Source organism: Equus asinus, chromosome 5, assembly GCF_041296235.1.
Source record: "Equus asinus isolate D_3611 breed Donkey chromosome 5, EquAss-T2T_v2, whole genome shotgun sequence".
NCBI lineage: Eukaryota > Metazoa > Chordata > Mammalia > Perissodactyla > Equidae > Equus > Equus asinus.
This window is the reverse complement of record NC_091794.1, coordinates 105,509,717-105,534,501: the sequence shown is the minus strand read 5'-3', so window position 1 is coordinate 105,534,501 and position 24,785 is coordinate 105,509,717. Positions and strand designations below refer to the sequence as shown.

At 43.5% G+C, this 24,785-nt stretch overlaps 2 protein-coding genes across 8 annotated transcripts in view; one reads left to right on the top strand and one right to left on the bottom strand.

Moving 5' to 3' along the window:
• MTOR (mechanistic target of rapamycin kinase) overlaps positions 1-24,785 on the bottom strand; it is a 119,592-nt gene that overhangs the window by 49,383 nt on the left and 45,424 nt on the right. For all 7 annotated transcript variants that reach the window (XM_044769665.2, XM_070511090.1, XM_044769663.2 and 4 more), the window contains exons 27-28: positions 23,136-23,298; positions 22,855-23,000 (exon numbers count right to left, since the gene is read on the bottom strand). In XM_044769665.2, the coding sequence (XP_044625600.1) occupies positions 22,855-23,000; positions 23,136-23,298 (309 nt within the window). The remainder of the gene's footprint in view (positions 1-22,854; positions 23,001-23,135; positions 23,299-24,785) is intronic.
• ANGPTL7 (angiopoietin like 7) lies at positions 8,119-14,923 on the top strand. The gene is made up of 5 exons (XM_014849808.3): positions 8,119-9,333; positions 11,759-11,859; positions 12,464-12,658; positions 13,345-13,543; positions 13,777-14,923. Exons 1-5 carry the CDS (start codon positions 8,964-8,966, stop codon positions 13,944-13,946), a joined length of 1,035 nt encoding a protein of 344 aa, XP_014705294.3. The 5' UTR covers positions 8,119-8,963; the 3' UTR covers positions 13,947-14,923.

Below are 24,785 nucleotides of genomic sequence, written 5' to 3'. Positions count from 1 at the left end.
TACCACAGTCTGCGTTTTATTTGGTTCCCTGTCAAGTAAGAATTCTCTGAATTCCCTTGGCACCAGGCTGGTGACACATGCAACACAGCTGAGAGGGGACCTCGGCAGGTCTGACTGAGGAGCTCCTGAGCAGCCAAGATGAGGCCAAGCTGGACACTGCTTCAAGTCCTTACCACCAGATCAAGTACTTTTTCTTGTTTCTCTTTCAGATGGGTACCTGCTTCTGATCACCCCATCATTTCTCCCAGCACTGGCACTTAGCTCTGTGCCCAATGTATGACAAAAGACAAAACAGCTTGATTTGTACACAGAACTAGGAAGATCTGGGGTTGACCAGGTCCTGATGTCTTTATCAGGCAGATACCCTGGGACTTGGGGAGCAGCAGAATGCCCTGGGGAAGTGAAGGATGCAACAGTCTCTTTTTGAATAGGGTAATTTAAAAGCAAAAACCACAGCAATGAAGACAGAGGGCAACGTGAGAACATCTGAGATGTGACATGGAGAAAGGTGGTGGGAGGCAGTTTACACACAGGCAGCGAGGAAATGAAGGCAGACTGACAGGCCTTCGAGTTACCACTGAAAGCCGGGGTCAGGTGATGAAAATAGCCCTGAGTCTCGCAGGGTCAGATTTCCTTTCTTGCTTCAGGAACTTAGGAAAAGTGACTTTACTCTTTTCCTACACATTAAGAAAGAGAAGGCTGGCCTCATTAAAAGGTGTCCTTGGAGCTCTTGGGGACCTAAGGCACCAAAATAAAAAGATTTGGTGCAAGAGAGGTGGCTCACCTGGGGTGATCAAAGGGACAATCAAAATGGGTTCCTGACTCGCAGTCCAGAGCAGCCTAAGGAGACAGAGCTCTTACTGTGCCTTAGCCCCTTACTTTGTCTGGTCACAGCTTAAATGGTATGTCTGTGACAATACTTAAGAGGCCATGCTAACTCTGTATGTGAGAAAATGGGGGCCTTTAACAATAAAAGAGACAGCATGCTAACAGCTGGGTATATCAGGGAAAGGGAGACAAAAAATCCTCTCTTCAAGATTGGTGGGGGAGGCATGTCGTTTTCGTTTAATTACGAAAAATTTGGGTGAGGGAAGCTCACCACAATATAATTACCCCTTCAAAATACTATTTTCACCAGTGCATATTCTGTATAAATAAATACATATTTTATACCTAGTAGTGACCAGAGCATTCATACAATTTTGCATTTTGCTTTTTCACATAACAGGCATTTCCCACTTTATCCAGAGTCTTCATAATTACTTGTAATGGCCACACAATCATTCCAGCCTGCTGCTAGATGCCCTGCATGAACCCAGTGTGTGGGCGCAGCCTCTTGGCTAGCTGAGAGCAGCACTTGTCAGATTACCAGGCCCCCAGGAGTGCCGCTCAGGAGCTCACCTTCAGCACTCTACGCTCCCTAGGTTATCTGTCCTGGAGAAGTCTGGAAAGCTGGCTCTGGGAATCAGAGTGCCCATCCTCTGAGGATGGACACAGTGCTCAGCAATAGCCCAGCAAGCTGTCCCATTTGACACATCACTTCTAGGCCCTCCTGGCTGGACGCAGGGCCAGGTGCCCTAGCACAGCCCTGCATAAGGCACTGAGAGGCCGCACAGCCCCAGAGAGTCAAAGTACACGATTTGTGCTGGCCTTCCAACCCAGGGGCCTGACAGAGGCATGTTGTAAAAATGAAGAATGGCTGTCACATTTCCAAGGCTCTGGCTGATTTAGGGAGCTACTGGCAGGCGCATCACTCCCAGCATGTCAGCCAGTTAATTACTTCCAACTTTATCTTTCTTGTCAACACTTCTTGACAAATTGGCCATTATCTTTTTATTCTACAACAATGAGCACTGCTCTTTTTCTGGTGAGGCCTGGAGGTTTTTCTCCTCCTTTCCGCTTCTTCATATCCAAAGCAAAATGAAGAGCTCTGAGAGAGATGATTAGAAAGAAGACGCTGTCAGGAAAAGGAAGGTGAAAAGGAACAAAACGGGGAGGGCTGATAGACTGAATCCAAAGCTAATTTTCAACTGCCTTGACTCAAAGCAGAGTTGATATTTTGGGTAAAATTCTGATTTCTTGCCTTCTCCATGTCCACGAGCTCTGACTCAGTCTATTATGTGGATGAAGTTGGGAAACAAAAATTAAATGAGCTGGCAACTAGTGATTTGGCAGCTTTGAACTCTCCACACTTAATTGCATAAGCAGATGTGAGCTGGCCTACTCCATTAAGGAGTTAGGCCACATTGTAGAAATACTGATGCCCATTCTGGGATAAGGGAAAAGAAAAGAATATGCCTACTTTCTTGGTAAGGAAAAACTGACAGAAGAGGACCATGACACTATAATTGGATTACTAAGATTTACAGCCAATGAGATATCCAAAAGAATTTGGAGAGACCAGCGGCGTCACCACTGATATATTTCATCATCACTGGGACACACTGTGTCAGAGGCATCCATGGGGCAGAACCCAGCACCTACCGTATTGTTTAAGTTCTAAGACGCACACTTTTTTCACACTTTAACATCTCTGAAATCATGATACGGCATACAATTTAAGCTTTCAGAGTATTGTGACACAGTTTAATCGCCAGCAGTTTGTTTCCCCTCCCACAGGGATACATAAAAATCAGAAGCTCTAACTCACCATAAGAGTGGTCCCTGTAACTCTAAGGTGTTCCTGAGGATGAGCCAGATGCAGTGGAAGAGCAGAGGTTTACTACTGAACTACAGCAAGCTTCTCCCCTTAAGAATGGTCTTGGGCTGCAGTGAAAGACCTTCTGTCCTTTTGGTCAGCTTTAGGAGAAACCCTAGGACTCTTCCCTTCGTACAGCTCCTCACTGATGCACTGAAAAAGCAGCTTTCCTTGGGGTTTGTAAGATGCTCTATAAAGGCAAGCTGTTGTACAGTGAACCTGTAAGAAGTCTTCAGAGCAGCCAGATGTAAAGTTATGCTCTACTGGTGACCTGTCAGAGACCTGACCTCTTGGGTATGGCTGGACGTAAAAGGACATTAAAGAAAAAGATGGGGCTAAGAATGAAAGATACAATCTGTGCTTGTGCTCTGGCCACACAGGGTTTCCTCTGTCCACCCACTCTTTGCTGCTTGGAGCTTTTCCACAAGGGGTACAGATTCCTAGAGGCACAACTGGCACGTTTGAAGTCAGCACGAGCCTAGAGGTTTGGAACGTATTTTTGCTAAGAAGTGAGGAGATTTGAGCAAATCCTCACCCCTCTGGACTGAGTGTTTTTTCTTCTGCAGAGGGGCGGGAAAAGAACAAGACTGTGTACCTTTTCTGGAAGCCAGGAAACAACTGTAAAAGCAGGACTCGTACTTCCAAGCAACACAATAGTGACACTTTGGGAACATGTGTTTAGAATTAAGACACAGAGCGGGTTTTGTCTGCCCACCAAGCCCCATGCTGGAAGACTGTAAAGCTCAGTCACCCTTGCCATTAATTGGTGCTCAAGCACAACTGGCTCAATTTTTCTAACTTTCTCGAAGAGTTCCAGGCCTCTTTTCCAATTAGTGCTGCCCAAGTGAGGGCAGCAGACGTCTGGCCTGAAGGGAAGCTCTGCAGCCCTGGCGTGGCTGCACGTGGACTTGTGATCTTGTCCTGCACCCCTGACAGGGTCTTGTCTCTGCCTAAGAGTGATTTTCTGCAATTGCAATGTAACGGTCATTTGATTCCTCCTTGGGGACAGGCAAGATTTGTTAGGTTCCTGCATAAATTACGGGGGATACGGTAGCCCAGAGAGATGGCTGTTTTAATGGGGACAAGTTACTTTCTTTGGTTTGTCCTCAACATTAGCTTCTGCGTGTGGCCCCTCAGGCTGTGATGAAGGTTGACAGGCCAACAGGCCAGGTGGAAGCAATCAGATACGCCATTTACACAGGCCTCCGGAATAAACAGGAGTGGGACAAACTGCTGTCCAAAGTGGTTTTCCCAATTTACATTTCCACCAGAAGTGCATGAAAATCCCAATGCTCTACATCTTCATCAACACTTGGTATTTTCAGCGTTTTTCATTTCAGCCATTTTGGTTGGTGTGTAGTGGCATGTTATAGTTTTAATTTGAATTTCCATAATGACTAATGAGCTTGAGCAGCTTTTCATGTGTTACTGGCCTTTTGAATATCCTCTTTTGTGAACTAAGTACCTATTCACATCTCTTGCCAATCTTTTAATTGACCACTTTTTATTGTTTGATAAGAGTTGTATATATACAGTATACACAGAGGTATACATTGGAGACATCTTGCCTTTTCACACGCTTTACGATGTCTTCCAAAGGGCAGAGATGATTCCTTTTATTGCATTTAATAATGTTTTCCTTTATGGTTAAGGTTTTTTGAATCTTAAGAAATCTTTGCTTATCCCAAGATGCTAAAGATAATCTCCTATATTATCTTCTAGAACTTTTAGTTTTATCTTTCACACTTAGAATTTAAATCTCCTCCGGACTTGAAGTTTTGCATATGGTGTGAGGTAAGGGTCAGAGTCTTTTTTCTCCTATAAGGCTGTCTAGTCGACCCAGCAGAACTTCTTGAAAAGACTGTCCTTTCTTCACTGTTTTGTGGTGCTATCTTGTCATAAATCAGGTGTCCATATATGTGTGGGCCTGTTTTTTGGACATATAAGTCTGTTCCATGTATCTATTTGTCTATCCTTGTGCCATTACTACACTGCCTTAATTACTTACTGTAGCTTTATGATAAATCTTGATTTCTAGTCGGGTAATTCCACCAAATTTATTCTTTTTATTTAAAAATGTCTTAGCTATTTTAATCCTTTGCTTTATTTAACTTAATCCTCACAAAAGTCCTGTGAGGTGAACTAGTTACGATTCTTATCTCGATTTCACAGACTGGCAAACTCAGAGAAGTTAAGTAATTTGCCCAGGGTCATATAAGTATCAAGTGACGGGAAGGGATTAGAATACAGATTTGTCTGATTCTAGACCCAAGTGTTTAAAGTCCTTCATATACCGCCTCCTTAATCCTCAAGCCAGATGACTCCTTCAGGGCATTAATATGAATGCACTGCAATTCTAAACCACCCATTTCCAGTTAAAAATCTTGTTTCGAAACTACAAAAAGCCACTTTCCTGGTGAGACTCAGGAAAACAAAGCAACAAGAGACAAAAGCTTCTTGGATTCCTTCCACAGCCCCTCTGTCCTCAGAATAATCATCACGCCACTAACCTGCACTCAGAGGGTCCCTCAGGCCTGGCTCCCCTCCACCTCTCCAGCTTTAACTCTCACTACCACTCCTCTCCCTTCTTGACTCATAAACCATGCTTGAGTACTCGAGTACTCCTAGTAAGCCAAGATCTAGCACACAGCTGCACCTGTGCTCAGACTGCCTTCTCCCACTTCTGGCTACGTCTTCCTTTTTCTGTAAAACCTGTGTATCAATTCCCTTGGGAGGCCTTCCAGAACTTCATCTGGGTTGGGCACTTCTCCTCCCTGTCGCCTATCCTAGCATGTCACACTGTCCTAGGGTTCGGCTGTCTCTCCAACTAGACTGTGAGGCACTTGAGGCTGGGCTGGTACTTTCGCTGAGTTCTGCAACTTGCATGGTGGCTAACAGAACAGACGTTTGCTATCAAGTCCTGAGAGAGACCAAAGACAGACTTCTTTTGCTAGGTGCTATAATTAAATAATAGGCTCTAAGAAGAGGCCTGAGAGAAATGATTTCTAATAAGTCCAGGACACACTCTTTGGTAGAAGTGGAATTTAGAAGGCTTAGGGAGGAGACAGAAAGATCTTGTGTGATGGACTTAGGCATTCAGGTGAGACAGAACTAGGACTGCGAGATAGAAGGTCAGGTATTAAATGGCTATACATGATTAGACAAGCTGTGACTCAAAAGACTTCAGAACTAAAATATTCCCATGAAGTACACAAACTAACAACAAGGCAGGTTCTTCTGAGATGTAATCATTCAACAAACTGAGAGTTTGGTACTCTGGGTAGCTGTTCCTCTTCCTCACCAATTGTGAAAGTGATGGTTTAAGACGAGGCAGGGGCAGGAATACACTACAAAAGGAGGAGTCTCTCCAATGGGGACATTTTCAAGAAAATGAGACATGACACTCCCTTTGGGCGGGAGAGACCACCTCCAGGCCTTCTCAGCTCTGTGATCCTGAGGCTGCCCGAATGCTTCCAGCCCGTGCTGCCACCCAAGGCAGTGTCGCTCCAACTGCGCAGTCTTTGAGAAGTTCCAGGCTAGTAACAGCTCACTGGCTTTTCTCCTTAAGAACATAAGCTTTATTTTCATAAACGTTTTTCCCAGGAGCACCAAGATGATCGTCTTTCACCACCAGCAAAATGGAGAAAAGGAAAAACTCTAAGATGTCCAACCCAGGTTTTCCACATTCTTTCAGTCTATTCCAATTTTTAGGGTCACTTTGTTCACTGAAGGGCAGAGAAGGGATTAGAAGCCTCTCAGAGTAGGGAAAACTGCTCTAGTCCCCCGCATTCATCCTCGTTTTCTTTACCGCCTTAGCTGTACTCAAAACAAGGGCTTATTTTTCCTTCTTTTAGAAATTCAGAATCTAGGACATCTGAGGGTTGTGGATATTTTGGAGGATAGATAATCTTCTGGCATGGGAAATACTTATAATTAGCTATTTTTCTCAAAATTTTGGGAGGGTTTATTGACATTTGGGCAGCTTAGGCACTTTAAGAAAATCTTCAAACAAAAAAAGCTTCTGTCTCCAACTTACACCTTATGTGAGAAATAAGTTTCCAGAAAATAAGTGTCAGAGAGTAGGCACTCATGCTAAAAGCTAGATGCTTCTGGTCCAAATTTAGGAACCCCCTCCTACCTTTCCTGAAAAGGATTGCTCCATGGGTTGCAAATAGGAATGACTGATTTATTTTCTTCCCTGATATGAAAATCTATTCATAATATTTTCCTGTTTGGGCAGGGGAAGCAGCTACTAGGAAGAACAAACAAAAAGCTGACTGGGAATCCATAAAGCTCCATTGTTCCATGATGTTTTCTCTACCTTGTTGCTACACGGGAGCTCCAAGATGGTAGGGTCCCATGTGATGTTACATATGATTGTATAGCACACAGCACTTTTGTGGCACACTTGCTGTTTAAGCTCAGTGTCACCGGATGGCCAGATCATCTTGAAGATCCTCATGGAGTTTAGCAGACCCTGCTAAACGACTCTGTTGTATGCTGACAGTTGGGGCCAGGTTCTCATTAGTGAAATGAACTCCATACAGCTAAGACTGCAGTGCCCAGCTGGGCTAGGTATTTGCAAAAAGAGACCAGGGACCGGCTGACAATGCCAATTCTAAACAGACTCCTTTGGGCAGAATGACAAGTTGCTGTAGGGTGCCAGCAACATCCTTACCCCTTAGTAGGCAAAGGAGACTAGAGAGGTGAGAAAACAAACCTTGATCCACTACTGCTTTTTGATTTAGAGAAAAAAAATGTGTTTGGTAACTCCAATTGCCTGAACAGAAATGACTTTCTGAGCAGCTAGAAGCCCCAACTGGAAAAGGACTCTGGGGGCTCTTGGCAGGGAAGAAGAGTTGTCAGGTGGCAGGCTTGTGTGTGAAGGACCCACACCAAATATGAGTGAAAAGTTCATTTTAAGAATTTAAGGTTTGCTGAAATCCCAAGTTTTTTCCATTTGTTTTCAAAGGAAGAGTGTCTTTCAAATATAGTACATAAAAGTTACAATATTCCCATTTCCAGGGATCTATATCATATGTAGAGAATAATTTCAGATTTGCAAACCAGATTGCATAGAAAGAGGGAATTGAGACTCTAGATATGGATTTATTAGGTGATGGGGATTCTTTTCTCTCTGATTTAATATATTTTCCAAGTTTAGAACCATGGCCCAGGATGGGCCTGTTCTCTGTTCTGCCTAAAGACCGATGGAAGTGCGAGTGACCATCCCAGAACCATGTCCAGAAGTCCTAAGTTTTCATCCCTGCTGTCATCTCTGACACCTTCTTGCCAAATGTCAACTGTGAGAAGCTAATACTGGCTCACTCTTTGTTGAAGGAGAAAGCATGTTAAAAAAAAGTTAAAAAAAGCAAATCGTGTGGATACAAATAACAGTCTTTTTTTTTTTTTTTGCTTCCTAAGAGATTTACTCTACCCTTCTATTTTTAGAGCTTTTCTAAGTTGGAAATTTTCAAATGTGAGCTAGTGTGAAATCCAGGTTGAATGAGGGTTTTGTAAAACACTGAATGATGATCAGAGAAAGAAATAACCAGTCTTGTGAAAAGCACATTCAGCAAGATGTCCAAATACACCAGATCCTCATATAAATAGCATGGATTACATTAACAGGCCTCCCTGGGTGAGTAGAGAGTCCTATTTGCAACCCTCTTTGCCTACCTTATGCTCACTCCATGATTATATAACCTTTAGAGTGGAATGTGGAAATTCTTTTGACCCTGCCCTGCTTGCTGATAGAGCTGAGCCAGTGGCTGGCAGGGGCATAATCTAATAGGCGAAACTGGAAACACACAAATTCAGTCCTCTCATCTCAGCCCACAGGCTGTGCAGGCAAGGAAAGAGAAGACTGGGCCCTTTCTCCCTCCTCCCCTCCTCTGGCCTAAGTTTACGCTGACTTCACCCAACAGGCACCTGACCCTCCCAGATGAGCTGGGAGGGGCTAAAGCGCCATGCCCGGCCATGGTGGGAGTGGAGGTGCAGGCAGCAAACAATATTTAAGATGCTGACTTTGTTGAGCATTCAGGCTTAGGAAGGACAGCTATAGGATACCCAATTAAGCTGCGCTTTCAGAAACTCAAGCTTTGAGAAAGTCTAGCAAAGAGCAAGGCAAGAGAGAAAACAACAAAGTGGGAAGCCCATCAAGAGTGAAAGGGTAAGGCTGTAATTGCTGCAGCTCTGCAAACCTTAGCTAGGCATATCCAGATTCCCCCAAAGGAAGACCCTTCCTCACCCAGGCCCAGGGAAGATGCTGAAAAAGATTCTCTCACCTGTGACCTGGCTTTGCATTTTTGTCGTGGCTTTTGTCAGCCACCCGGTGTGGCCCCAGAAGCCCCCTAAGCTCAAGACACCTGCACAACTCAAAGTGGCTGCCTGCTGTGAGGAGGTGAAGGAGCTCAAGGCCCAAATTGCCAACCTAAGCAGTCTGCTGAATGAGCTGAGCAAGAAGCAGGAGAGGGACTGGGTCAGCGTGGTCATGCAGGTGATGGAACTAGAGAGCAACACCAAGCGCATGGAGTCAAGGCTCACAGATGCCGAGAGCAAGTACTCCGAAATGAACAACCAGATTGACATTATGCAGCTGCAGGCAGCGCAGACTGTCACTCAGACCTCGGCAGGTAAGGAGAACACGTCCTCACACTACTCACCACCTTCCCCCTCAAAGAGCCGAGCCTCTCTCATCTATAGCATTGCTTCTATATAACTTGGCTGCCAGAATGATTACTGCTGGTTCTTTTGGGGTATACTTTTTTGGGTACATGTCACTGGCTCTATTTTCTCTTTAGTAAAGGCTTACAGGGTATTTCTTTTGATTTCTAATGTTCTGTAAACTCACCCAGTACCTTCATAGATCTCTTATTCACACAATGTTTCAGCATATTGAAAGAATGAATTACCTTCCTAGAGCACAGAGAGATTGTGTGCTTTGTCCAAAGTCACACAGCAAGTCTTAGAAACATGGTTCAAGTCTCCTGATTGGTCCACTTCCTAACCGAGAGCTGACAAGCTGTACCCTCATTCCTAAGGAAGCAGGAACAAACACCAAAAACATAACCCCTGTTGCTCTGGAAGCAAAAGTTTTGCCAAAAACAATTGTCTCATGTCTCTAAGATTTAGTGGAATGGGCATGAATGAAAATTTGTATCCTCTCTCTGCAAACCTCTCTCTTCTCACTGGCTGAGAATTGAGTGTACAGACACTGCTCAGAGCCATTCTAAGAATTCCTTTGTGTTCAGGAAAGGAGAGGCTCCTGTGGGTCCTCAATTCCCATATTTCTATTTTTTTCCCATGATCTCAGATACAATTCTCCCAAATACTACAGGAAATAAGAAAATGCAATGCTGAAATTTGGATTTTCAGTAGGCCAAAATAAGACATATTTAGCGTTTTCTTGTGCAAAATAACTTTCAGTTTCTGGTTAGCCTGGCTCAGACGGCCCAACATGAATGTATTGTTGAGAGACAAATTTGGTTTTCTGAAGTTATCGGGAAATTATTAGTTGTAAGGAGCCTATCCCATAGATATGTCGTTTCTTGCTGATAGAAAAACTTTCAGTCACATTATAAAGCAAGTCAAGAAGAACAAATTAAGTCACTGATAACCCTCAGTTCAAATGAAGAAAAAGTTCTACAAGGAAATAAGCTTGACTATTCCGTTACCTAAGGCAACGTGTGTAAGTCACTTTCTAAGCCTGTACTTCCTGACCCTCAGTTTGGGGCTGAAAGGTATTCTTAGGCCACTTTCCAGGCAGGCGAGTCCTAATTTGGTCTGTGAGATGAAACCAGACACAAGGAAGACCAGGCCTGACTGAGGAATCCGACGGCACCACTTCCTAGGCCTCAAACGGGGTTTTCTCACCTCCTAGCAGGGACTTTCTTGGGGGTCAAATGCAGCTCTCCTGCCAGGCCTCTTACTCTTCTTGCCCAGGATATCATTCCTGATCTTTCTTCTCTTTCACCAGGTGCTGAGTCACCTTTATACTCTAAGCAGGTAGCCACTTGGAGAAAGCAGTAAGTTGATGCTTTCATCAGTAATAGGAAATGAAGAACTCTGATGGCAAAGGCTGGCATCCCCCCTGTCCCCTCCTCCAATGTGCTGGGACAATTCTCAGGAGGAAGTGCCACCATCTGCCATCTGTGTGCTCTCCTCTGAAAGGCCCAGTGAGGTGGTCACCAGGAAAAGAATCCAAAGACACAGAGAGCAAGAAGGGCCTTCTGGACAGTGAGAGTTCCCACTCTCTGAATCCTAGCAGGAAAGGCTGTCTCTTCCACAATGCTCTTCGATATTTAGAACAGGGAGACAAAATCAGGCATAAAGCAGTAGACCCCAGGGCAGCTGAGGAAGCTTTAAATCAACCCCAGAGTGAAACCCAGCCTGTCCAATGCTCTCATCTCCTTGTTTTACTAACACTGCCAGGGCAAGGCCTCCAAGGGCTCCTCAAGGTGTTTGCATTTTCATGTGAGAATCAAGCAGTGTTAGGCTAAGGGGGAAACACTATAAAATCTATCTCCCTTAATTAGGGTCCTGGCAGGCAGGCAGTAGCTATGACCTCTTAAAGACGACAAAAACAAAGAAATAAGCCAAGAAACAACAACAAAACCGGACACTATGAGATACTCATGACTTTTCTGGTAATAGAGGCTGGCTGTCCTAGAAGGTGAATTTATTAAACAGGAACATCTGTTATGTGGCCCTCATACACAGTAACGTTTCCAGAATTCATGGCCTAGAACTACAGCAGGATAGTTTACTTCAGAGTTGACCTGAAACCACCTGTTGATTGACCTATTGATGCTATCCAGGTGAAGGGCTTCCCCATCTCCCAGCCTCACCACCAGGGGAGCCAAAATACATCCCCTCTTGGTCTCTCAATGCCCAACTCTCCCAAATCCAGACACTGCCTACTAATGAAAACTCATGTGAATTTCGTGGTAGAAATGAAGTCTCAGTTTTTTAACTTTCAATTTAGATATAGCAGGAATGCGTGCTTGCCACAGAGCCCTGGGTTTGGATGCTCATCCCTGTGGTTTGCTCCTTTTGTAGATGCCATCTATGACTGCTCATCCCTCTACCAGAAGAACTACCGCATCTCTGGAGTGTACAAGCTTCCTCCTGATGACTTCCTGGGCAGCCCCGAGCTGGAGGTAAGGTCTTTACAGCCCACTGCCCATGTTCTACCATCTGTCCTCTACCCCTCAAAGGGCTGGGGACGACAGGGATCCTCACAGACTAAAGAAAGAAAAACTCAAGACAGAGAAACAAACACACCAAACACCAGAGAGCTATCCAAAAACTCAACTTAACGGGGAAAAACATGTAGGCATCTGTTTTGCCCCTTCGAATAATTTTCAACCAAATACCAAACCTTCTAACCTAGATTAGATAATTCCATAACCACCACCTAACTAGTTGAAATCTCTTGCCATGTCCTAGAGCACTTATTCTTTGGGGGAGGAGAAAAAGAGAACATGTAGAGAGTATATCAGAAGTATCTGGATTTTGTTTCCTCTCAACTATATGTACACTTGACCCCATCCTCATTTTTTGAGAGTTCTCTCAGCAAACCACCCCGCTGCCCCGGCTTGCAGCAGCACTGGAGTGGAATCACTGCTGCCTGAGCCAGTGTGACTGTGGCAGTGCACACTTCCATTGGCTCTGCGGGGAGGGGAGAAACGTAGGGAGGCCCACCCTCACACTCCTGCTGCCTGTCTCTTCGGGTCCCTGACCAGAGCACCCTCCCCGCTCCAGGTATTCTGTGACATGGAGACGTCAGGCGGCGGCTGGACTACCATTCAGAGACGAAAGAGTGGCCTTGTCTCCTTCTACCGGGACTGGAAGCAGTACAAGCAGGGCTTTGGCAGCATCCGTGGGGATTTCTGGCTGGGGAATGAACACATCCACCGGCTTTCCAGACGGCCAACCCGGCTACGTGTGGAGATGGAGGTGAGCACAAGGCCTGGGTCCCTGGTACTGGATCAGGCTGCCACACCCAGCTGCGCACAATTCTGGGGGCACTATTCCTGTTCTGATTCACGATAGGCTTGTATATTTATTATGATGGTTTTCCTGCAGGTTGCAGTACAGTCAAGAAAGAATAGGTTTTTTTCCTATTTTTCATAAACGTGAGGCTGTAGGTGCAAAGAAAGAGGCTGGACTCAGGCCAGAGCAGACTAACCCAACAGCCATCTGGGCTGAAACACTGTGGTCCCTGCTCTGGCCTGGGGTACAAAGTCCTCTATGTGCAAACTTTATTGACATTGGTTGGCAACTCTCATCAAAGGCCTTGAAGCAGCACCATATTCTCAAACTACTTCATCTGAGTACGACAAACTACTTCATCATGACATCTCTGAGTGGGATACAGCAAAAACACACATCCACACCTTACAGACAAGGACATGAAGAGATACAGAAAGAGAGACTAACCAAGGCCATATGGTGGGTCAGGAGAGAAGTCTGATCTGGGACCTGTTTTCCAAGGGTAGTGTGGTAAACAAGGAATAGAGCCTTACTAAATTCCCAGCAGAAAAAAGATGTATGGCTGTGGGCTGGAGAGAGAGAAGAGGTGCAGGATAGTATGAGACAAAATCCTGCTGCAGTTTTTCTAGGCTCTGCCTCCTTCCCGACAGGACTGGGAGGGCAACCTGCGCTATGCAGAGTACAGCCACTTTGTTTTGGGCAATGAACTGAACAGCTATCGCCTCTTCCTGGGGAACTACAGTGGCAATGTGGAGAACGATGCCCTCATCTATCATAACAACACAGCCTTCAGCACCAAGGACAAGGACAATGACAACTGCTTAGATAAGTGCGCACAGCTCCGCAAAGGTAAGATTAGGGGGCTGGGGTCAAGCTCAGGGGTAAGCCCACAGTCCCACTTGAGGAGAAAGAGTGAATTTATAACTGCATAGCTGGTATTCTGGCTTTGGTATTTCTTTTTGATATTGGCTCTAATTGCTTAGCTACTGTTCAAAAACACTTGACAAATCCCGAAGTCTAATCTCTTAGCTATTTCCCAGGGGAGGACATACTCAGCTTACTAGTACTGTTTCCTGTGCCAGGTGGATACTGGTACAACTGCTGCACAGATTCCAACCTCAACGGGGTTTACTACCGCCTTGGCGAGCACAACAAGCACCTGGATGGCATCACCTGGTATGGCTGGCATGGGTCCAGCTACTCCCTCAAACGGGTGGAGATGAAAATCCGCCCAGAAGACTTCAAGCCCTAAAGAGAGACCTGCTGTGGAGCAGGGCAGTAGAAATGGAGACAAATCGAGGCTAGGCAAGGGTGCGGAAGGAGAGGAAGAGAGCATAGAAAGGGTGGGGATAGAAAATGGCCTATAACCTCCACTGAGAGAGTAAGTCTCTGAGGTGCACAATAAAATTATATGTACCAAGGATGTTACAGTAAATGGGATGAAGTATTTGAACACATTGGGTCCTGGCACATACTTCTCAGAGGGCTGGCCTGAGTGGGTTCTCACCTGTGACCCCTGACATAGCAGTGGCTTCTCTTTTCCACATAATTTTTCTGTGAAAGAATAATAATCGTGAGACCACTTGATCCATTTACTCTAAGGCCTAGGTTACGTGAGGGCAGAAAACAAATCCCTTTGCTAAAAACAACCATTCTATTTTGATCCTCCGGGAGGGGTCTTGGGTGTGAGAGAAAGGAGTGAAGAGGGTGGTGCAGGAGAGGAGTTTCTATTTTTAAATCTTCAGTTCTATTTTTACCTTCAGTCTATATGTTGTTTTTAAAATGACAAGAACTGTTCTGCTGGAAGTGAGCCGACCCAGGCTGGACCCGCTTGGAGGAAAGCGCAGGGCAGTGGGCCTTGCAAGTGTCTTCTGAGCACCTTCCCTGCTCGGCCTCAATCAGGTACACTAAAGTGGGTCTAGTGGCAGCTGGGAGCTCCAGCAGCAGGTGGGGATAAGTCCCTTGTGGATGCTTGCACAAAACTGCCTTAAAATAGTCACAGTCAATATAGCTGTATCTATTCTATTTTCTATTTACTCTGTAAGAAAAGGGCTCAAAGAGCTTCCTCTTTTATCTATAAAAAAATGGCTGAAAAATGAAGGTAGATGACACTACGGTTAATAGTTCATGCTGTGTATAAGTATTTTCCTTTGTAAAAATAAAATATTGTAGTTTGTTTTAAACGTTCAAAGTTTCTTTTTCCTTCTACAATAAACTCCTTTAAAATGTGTTTGTTTTTAAATGATTACCATTACCATTTAGAGCATGGTAAAAAGTGGAACTGAAAAATCAGAGGGTGAGCAGTGACAAAGACTCTGAGTTTGGTGCAGTCTTCAGGGAAACCAAGGGAGGAGCAGGAAGCCAAAAATGAAAAAGCGAGGGACAAAAAGGGCAGCAGCCACTGCTAAGAGGTCAGATTCTGGCACACCTACCTAACCCCGACAGAGGCCAACGCCACCACTGGCTTCAAAACACTCTGCAAACCAACACTCTTACTTTCTACTTGAACAAACTAATACATATGAAGAGGGAAAATATCTTTAGCCATAACAGATGTCAAATAATCTTGACCTTTAGGAAGGCATTTTTCCTTGCCAAAAAGAACCATTCCCTCGAACCAGTCAGTATAAGGTAGGCCATTATTCTTACTCAGTATTTTCTACTGTACCTACAGTCCTTTGATTCTTGGGAACTTAACCTTAAAAACAAGAATCTCGGGGATTTTCAAAGAAATAAGTGAGCAGAGAAGTACACTGTAGGAAGGCATCCCATGGGACAGGCAGGAAGGGGAATCTGAGATCCCTGGCAGCCAGCACAATACTGCTAGGAAAGAGAGGATAAAAAGATCGGTGGCGGGGGGTGGGGGGTGGGGGTGGGGCGGTGGGCAGCCCGGTGGCACAGTGGGTAAGTTTGCACATTCCACTTCGGTGGCCTAGGGTTCGCCAGTTCGGATCCTGGGTGCGGACATGGCACCGCTTGGCAAGCCATGCTGTGGCAGGCGTCCCACATAAAATAGAGGAAGATGGGCATGGATGTTAGCTCAGGGCCAGTCTTCCCCAGCAAAAAGAGGAGGATTGGTGGCAGATGTTAGCTCAGGGCTAATCTTCCTCAAAAAAATAAAAAAAGATCAGGGGGTTAAAAGGAGATGAAGAGGAGGAAGAACGTAAGATGCCTATGGCAGAAGCAGCTAAAAATTTTCTCTCTCATTTACTATACACCCCCTAACTAAAAAAAACTGAGGCTCTAGGCAACAAAAGCTAGAATAAACAAGTGGGACTACCTCAAACTAAAAAGCTTCTGCACAATATAAGAAATTGTTTCAATCAATAAACTGAAAAGGCAATCTACAGAAAGGAGAAAATATTTGCAAACCAGAACCCCTCATAAGGGGTATTAACATCCAAAATAAATAAAGAACTCATACAACTCAATAGCAAATAATCCAATTTAAAAATGGGCAAAGAATCTGAATAGACACTTTTCTAAAGAAGACATTCAAATGGCCAATAGGTACATGAAAAGGTGTTCAAAATCACTAATCACCAGGGAAATGCAAATCAAAACCACAATGAGATATCACCTCACACCTGGTAGGACAGGTATTATCAAAAAGGCAAGAGATAGTAAGTGTTGGTGAGGATGTGGACAAAAGGGAACCCTTGTACACTATTGGTGGGAATGTAAACTGGTACAGCCACTATGGAAAACAGTATGGAAGTTCCTCAAGCAATTAAAAATAGCACTACCATATGGGCCAGCAATCCCACTTCTGGGTACACATCCCAAGGAAATGAAATCACCATCTCAAAGAGAGATCTGCACTCTCATGTTCATTGCAGCATTATTCATAATAGCCAAGATACGGAAGCAACCTCAATGTCCTCTGACAGATGAATGCAGAAAGAAAATGTGATATACACACACACAATGGAATATGATTCTGCCATAAAAAAGAAGAAAATTCTGCCATTTCTGATAACATCAATGAATCTGGAGGGCACTATGCTAAGTGAAATAAGACAGGAAAACAAATAATATATGGTATTACATATTTGAAATCTTAAAAAAAGAAAAGTTGATTTCACAGAAACAGAAGAGAACGGTGGTTGTCAAGGGATGGGGGAATGGGGAAATGGAGAGATGCAGGTCAAAGGGCACAAACTTTCAGTCAGAAGATGAATAAGTTCTGAAGATCTAACGTACAGCATGGTGACTATAGTTAATAATACAGTATTATATATTTGAAATTTGCTAAGAGTAGATCTTAATTAAGCATTCTCACCATACCCACAAAAAAGAGTTAACTATGTGAGGTGATAAATGTGTTCATTATCCTGATCTTGGTAATCATTCCATAATGTATATCAAATCATCACATTGTCTATATATATACAATTATAGTCATCAATTATAGCTCAATAAAGTTGGGGGGAAAGCATCTATATTGTACTAATCAAAACCTATAGTTGCTGAAATTTACTCATATTTTTTATAAACACAACTGAGAAACTGAAATATCAACTTTTTGTGACAGGTTAATGTTCAAAAAAAAAATGTTACCATAAAAAAACCCCAAAAACAAAAAACTGAGGCTCTAAGTCAGCCTTTGTGGTTGAGTTCACCCTTCTGAGAAAACTTCTGAGAGAGAGCGGCAGAGGGGAAGGGAGAGCAGTTGTTAAAGAACACAGAGACTATCCCAGCCACTTCACCTGCAGTGGTGCAAAGTCTGACCATAACTACCATTTTTAAAGCACCTCTTCTGGTGCAGGTTGACGATGGATGCCAAGGATTCAGAGATGAGTACAGCACAGTCTCTGACCTTAAAGAAGACAGAACCACCAGGAACCAAAAGGAGAGCTCAGTGTCACTCCTAAAGATAAAGAACATTTTGCTCTGACCACATCCTCTAAGATCTGTGAGAGAAAAAGGTATGAAAAGTATGAAAAAGAACAGGCCTGATAGCCAGTTGTTAGAGCTGCATGTCCACCCATAAGCACTGGCCCTGTTTTTAGTTTTACTTCTGCAGATGTCTCAATCAGAAAATTTTTTTAAAAATGGGATTACTTTTACACAGAAATTGAAATATAATGACATATACCCCAAATTTATATAATGTTATAAACCAATGTTACCACAATTAAAAAATTAAAAAAAGAGGGTTGGCCTCGAGGCCTAGTGGTGAAGTTCAGTGCTTTGAAGACTGGCACAGGGGCCAGCCCCATGGCCGAGTAGTTAAGTTCGTGCGCTCCGCTACGATGACCCAGGGTTTCACCCATTCAAATCCTGGGCGCGGACATGGCACCGCTCATCAAGCCATGCTGAGGTGGCATCCCACAAGCCACAACTAGAAAGACCCACAACTAAAAACACAACTATGTACCAGGGGGCTTTGGGGAGAAAAAGGAAAAATAAAATCTTAAAAAAAAATTTTAAAAAAAAGATTGGCACAGATGTTAGCTCAGGGCAAATCTTTCTTAGCAAAGATAAATAGATAAATAAAATAAAAAATTAAAAAAAGAAATATAATGATGTACACCTGAAATTTAAATAATGTTATAAACCAATCTTACCTCAATAAAAAAAAAGAAAAAAAAATGGGATTACTTGTCAGGGACTGGGCAGTGCAAGCACCCAACTTTGAGCTCTCTTTTACTTGGGGTGAGAAGGAAGAGCAGGTGCTACAGATGGAATGTGTGTGTCCCCCTCAAATTCCTATGCTGAAGCCTAACCCCAGTGTGATGGTGTCTGCAAGTGGAGCCTTTGGGAGGTGTTTGCACCATGAGAGTGGAGTCCTCATGAATGGGATTAGGGCCCTTATAAAAGAGACCGAGAGTTTGTTCTCTGCTTTCCACCATGTGAGCACACCGGGAGAAGCTGGCAATCTGACAACCTGGAAGAGAGCCCTCACCAGAACCCAGCCATGCTGCTTCCTGATCCTGGACTTCCCAGCCTCCAGAACTGTGAGAAATCAATGTTTGCTCTTTAAGCCACCCAGTCTATGGTATTTTGTTATAGCAGCCCGAATGGACTAGAACAGGAAATAGGTACTGAGATGTGGGGTACTGCTGTAACAAACACCCAAAAATGTGGAAGTGGCTTTGGAATTGAGTAATGGGTGGAGGCTGGAAGAGTTTTGAGGTGCGTGCTAGAAAAAGCCTAGATTGCCATGAAGGGATTTTCAAAGGCAATTCTAGTGAGAACTCAGAAAGAAAAGAAGAGAGCTGGAGAGAAAGCTTCTGTCTTCTTAGAGAACACCTAAGTAATCATGAACAGAATGTGAGTAGGTATACGGATGATAAAAGCCATTCTGATGAGGTCTCAGATGGAAATGAGGAATGTGTTATTGGATAATAGAGAAAAGGCAAACCTTGTTATAAAATGGCAAAAAATTTGCTGAACCGTTCATTTTATAGTGTTTTGTGAAAGGTAGAACTTGTTAGTGATGAAACTGGATATTTAGCTGAGAGGATTTCTAAGCAGTGTTGAAGGAGTAGCTTGGTTCCTCCTAATTGCTTATAGTAAAATGTGAGAAGAGATAAATGACTTGAAGATGGAATTATTAAGCAGAAAGGTACTAGAACTTAAAGATTTTGGAAGATTCTCAGCCTATGCATATTGTAAAAAATGAGAAAGTGTGTTTGGAAGAGACCGCTAAGGATATAGCCATGCAATGCTTTGATAAGGAGATTAGTATGGGTGTGAACCATGGACCTAATCAGCTACTCTAGCAGGAAAACTACCAGGTTGAACTGAACAGCAAAGAGACAGGAAGCAAGGAAGGCAGGCTTTTGGAATTCTTGGATTTTACAGGACAGGACTATAGAAATATTCAGGTGAAAATGCACTATTCTTCAAGACAAGGGAAAAACTATCCGAAAGGCGATTTAGAGATCATCAGGGCTGCCTCCTTGTTCTCAAAAAAGGGGATCACTGCCTTGTTTTTAACAGGCCAGATGAACTCTGCCCAAAGCTGTGGGGGTGGAGTCACCTTGTCTACCTGACAAAGCTACAGGGGCAGGACCTCCACCCCAGTGGGTCCAGAAGGCACACTGTCACCCGAGTGGGCTTGGAGGGCAGAGGATCCACCCAAATGGGATTACTTTCAAGTCTTGAGATCTCATCAAGTTTGCCTTGCTTCGTTTTGGACTTGCTTGGGCCTGTCACCACATCCTTCTTTCCTATTTCTCCCTTTTGGAGTGGGGATGTCTATCCTATTCCTGTCCCATCACTGTATTTTGGAAGCACATAACTTGTTTAGTTTCATAGGTTCACAGCTGGAGACAAATTTTGCCTCAGGATGAATCGTACCTAGAGTCTCAACCATACCTGATTTAGACGATATTTAGATGAGACTTCAGAGTTGCTCCTGGAATGAGTGAAGACTTTGGGGGCTGTTGGGATGGAATGAATGTATTCTGCATGCAAGGACATGAATTTTGGAGGGCCAGAGGGGGAATGCTATGGATCAAATGTTTGTGTCCTCCCAAAATTCCTATGTTGAAGGCTAATCCCCAACGTGATGGTATTTGGAAGTGGGGCCTTTTGGAGGTGTTTACACCACGAGAGTAGAGCCCTCATGAATGGGATTAGGGCCCTTATAAAAGAGACCCAGAGAACTTGTCCTCTGCTTTCCACCATGTGAGCACACAGGGAGAAGCTGGCAATCTGGCAAGCTGGAAGAGGGTCCTCATCAGAACCCAACCATGCTGGCATCCTGATCTGGGACTTTCTAGCCTCCAGAACTGTGAGAAGTGTCTGTTGTTTAAGTCACCCAGTCTGTGGTAATTTGTTACAGCAGCCTGAACAGTCTAAGTCAGTAGGCCACCAGACCTTACCCTAATGCTATGGGCTGACGAAGTAAAAGCTGTGTCTATATGTGTGTGTTTCCAAGTAATCCAATACCCATTTAATCCTCTGTTCCCTTAAGAAGCCATTATAATTACTGAAATACAGGAGCTTTGAGGAGATGGGGGTAGTTTATCGTGTCTCCATGTTAGCCTTGGTTTGGGGATTACACACGGGATTTAACTTGTCCTAGAGCAGACAGGTAAAAACGTCAACAGGTAGGAAGACTGACAGATTGATCTGGCAGCAAGAGAACAATGTTGTTAGCACAGCACAGCTCTTTAAAACAAAAACTAAGAAAGAGCTGTGCAAAGATGTTTTTGTGTATGGTTAACCTGATTTTTTCAAAGACAATTTAAGGCAATTGACTCAAACGTTTATACTAGAGTAAGCTTTACAAAAGTGGACAAATGGTGAAGGGAAAGTAAGAGTAGGAAAAACAAAATAAAGTTGAAGTGGGAGAGGGCAATAGACAAAACAGGAAAGATGCCTGTAACCTGTTAGAGGTGGGCCAGGAATTGAGCTGCAAGCTCTCCAGCAGCTACTGTGATGAAGGGAATTCAATCTATCACTGAAGAGCAATGTCCCCACCACTGAACCAAAGTAGTGGCTCAGGGACGTACAACTCCCAGTGCTCTCACTCCAGGAGGAGTTTCCATGAGGCTCATCCAGAGGGCTGAGGGAGTGCTGAGAGCATTAATAGCAGCTTTGCCTAAGGTTGTTTCCTAAAACTTTCTTCAGTGAAAGTGATGGCAGAACATCGTAATGGTGCTTAGAAGAAGCAGTTTTATGAAATCAGTAGGAAAAGCTGTAAATGGAAACAAAAAAGAAGCGTAGTGGGAAGATCTGGGAGACCAACTGAAAGGAGGCAAAACTGCAAGCTGAGCTGAATCAGGCTGGGAAAAAACCAGAGCTTAGAGCCGCGGCTTTACCTGGGAACAGAGGTTTTTACTTGTTTGTTTTCTTAAAATCAAGATCAATCTGCAGGAAATTCTGAGGACTTATTTTCAATTATATTGGCTTACGAAGTTAAATGACCTTCTTAAACACTTTTCCAGGGCTCTGACTATGTCTTTCTACTATAAATCTGTATAAACATTAATGCTTCTATGATTGTGTCAAATATAGAGAAAAACCTAGGGTAGGATAAGGAAGGTGTCAGGGAGGCATCAAAGAGAAAAAGGATAGCAAGGAAGTTAATGTGCAAAACTAGTTATTTGACATTGAAGTTATTATACTCACTAAGCATGAATGGACGGATGGGAAGAAGAAAACACAGGTTTTCACATTCTCGGTGCCTAACTTGAAACTGAAGCCTATGCCATAGGATGGCATGTTTGTAACAGTTCCTCTGTGGTATTTTAGAAATCAACATTCTCTCGGAGTCCAATTTGGGAAAAAACATGATTCTACTTCTATCTTCTTGGTCACTTTTTAAAGTGTTTAAAGGAACACTTTTTAGCATTTACTCTAAAGCAGAGCTATCAGAGAACATGGCTACTTGATTATCCTCTCAAGTGAAGAACACTCCATACACAGCTGCTTCAGCCACAAAGGAGGGATTTATTAACCAGGTGATTTTTCCCTAAACTATCTGTAGCGAAATAATCGACACATTAGCACTTACATGAAGATAATTAGATCCCAGAGTTAATATTCTCTGATAATCATTAGGGGAAGTGAACAGTTCTTCAGGAACAGGAGCTAATATTTCAGGCTGCTTATAATTTCATAACACCAGAAAATTTATTAAACAACCTATTTTTTCTATACCCAGAAGACTCAAAACCATCTTATGAGAGGAGAGAACATAACCAAATCAGGAGAAAACACCAATGAATCTCAGACTTCGCTCTGCCTTTTATATTCCTAGAACTCCGGAGGAGGAAGACTCAGGCACCAAGATATTTATCAATAAAACCCCACCCTGCCTTTGGGTGGCCTTTGAGGCACAGGAACCAGTTACTTCCTACTCCTGTTCCAGAGAGTGCTATCTAACCCAGACATAAACTCTGTGTTTCCTAGGCTGTTATTGCCACAAAATTGCCTCTAGACTGATTTCACTGGGACAAGCAAGCACAGGTTGGAAAACAACAGGAGCTCATGTGCTAAGGGTCAACAGAAATGACAATTATGGCACGAATACTGGGGAGAGCCATCTGCAACCACATCTCATTTAAATGTGTTGGCTAGACCCTATGGCAGATTTCACAGAGCAGAAGTCTCCAAGTGACTCCAGTGAATGGGCACCAGGCAGTGGGAGAAGAGAGGTCATTTTTGGTGAAGGCAGCAATTAAAAAGGGTTTATAGCCTACCTGATGAGAGATTCTAGGATGGCGGGGGTTGGACCTTTCTGGAACTCCAGTTCTTTGTAGTGTAGTGCTTTGGCATATGCTCGGCACTTGGCAGCCCTCTCACCCAGCAGGACGATGCCATTGTCGTCTCTCAATGGCAGGGGGCCCTAGAGGAGAGCAGAACCCCACAGCATAGGAAAATGGCAGATGGGGCACAAACAAGAGCAGGCTGAGTGGCTGCTTCTCCCCACCACCCATGGTTCCCTGTCAGGCTCCAACTGGACAATGGGGAAAAGTCTCACCTTGTCACTGTGTTCCATGAATTCAGCCAAGTTTAAGAGCGTTTGTGTGACTTCAGCAATGTCCTGTGAAGTGAGGGCCAACTCAATGCTTCTAATGAGTTCATCCTGCTGGTCTTCATTCAGTTCAGACCAGCAGGACACAAATGCAGCATTGAAGAGATCCCTGAGGGCAGAGAGGAGTGGAAAAAGATATTGGAAATGCCTCTCATGCTTCTGCCTGGTGCCACAAAGTCACATCTACCAATCTACTTCTGGCATTATTGATTTTGGTTATACATATAGACCAGTGTTATCCAACAGAACTGGCTGGAAATGGTCTATATCTTCCCTGTTCAATATGGTAGCCACTGGCCATTGAGCACTTGAATTGTGGGTAAGTTGACCGAGAAACAGAATTTTATTTAATTTTAATTAAAATAATCATATGTGGCTAGTGACTATTGTATTTTACAGCAGGTATAGACACTGATATACAGAGAACTGTGTGTGGGGGTGGGAGGAGACAGAAGAACAAAGAAAAGTAACTTGTCTCCATAGGCACATTTCATGGCAGTTTTGCATCACTTCTCTTCATTGGAGGGGATGAACAGAAAGGGGATTTCCAACATAGAAGTTGGCATTAACGGATTCAGAAAATAATAATCTTCAAATGATTCTTGGGATGCTTCTTAGGCAATGTCCAAATTCCCAAGATCAGAAGTGGCAAAGGCATCATCTGCTATTGCTTTTCAAATGATAACCAGAACCCTTAGTTGGATGGTCATAAACAAAATGACACAGAACTTAAGAAACCAGAAGCATTAGAAAATAGACCCCAAATCCATAAGTCCTAAGATTCTCTAAGCCAATCGCTAACAGCTGGAGCCTTACAAAGACCTGGAACCAGAGGGGCCATTTCTAAGATTACTACAGCTGTTTTAAATCACTGCAGCACCACATGGATGGACATGCTACTCCTGATATCTAAACTTTAATCCTACCCTCTCTTTTTTGGTGAATGTCAGGGGAGGGGAGTTGGAAACTACAGAATATGCATATGATGTATGGGTTTAGCATTTGAAGCCCCCATGTATACGTTTTGTTACACATTAAAAAGGTTAAGTTAGACCAATGTATATAATTTTGCAATCCGATGGAAAAAATTAAATTTGAAATTCAGAGGATAACATGAAGACCAAAAGAAGTTCTATATAAATTAAGAAATAAGCTTTCTGATGTAGGTCCGAGGCCACATTGGATCCCAAATGAACATATTTGGCACTAAGGGGATAAATGCATATATATATATTTATCACAAGCCTCTTGTGGATGACACTGCTTAGAAGTGACATGGAGCAGAAGAGAGGTACTCTATATCAGTTGAGCACATGAAATCTGCACACTATGGAAACAGGGAAATCCTGGGAACTATCTTTAAAGCATTAAAAAATACTTGAAATTACATGAACCAAATCATGGTGTCAAAGCGACAGTCTCAGGGACCATCATTCTCCTGCTAAATACACTCCAAACAGCAAACCAGCTGTGCTGATGAAAGTGAAATGAAATGCATTGTTTTTGTTTCTTGCTAACGAGAAGGATTGCTTGTTAATTAAATCACCACTTTATGCCTCATTATAAATAATTGTCCATTGCAGAAAAACTTAGAAA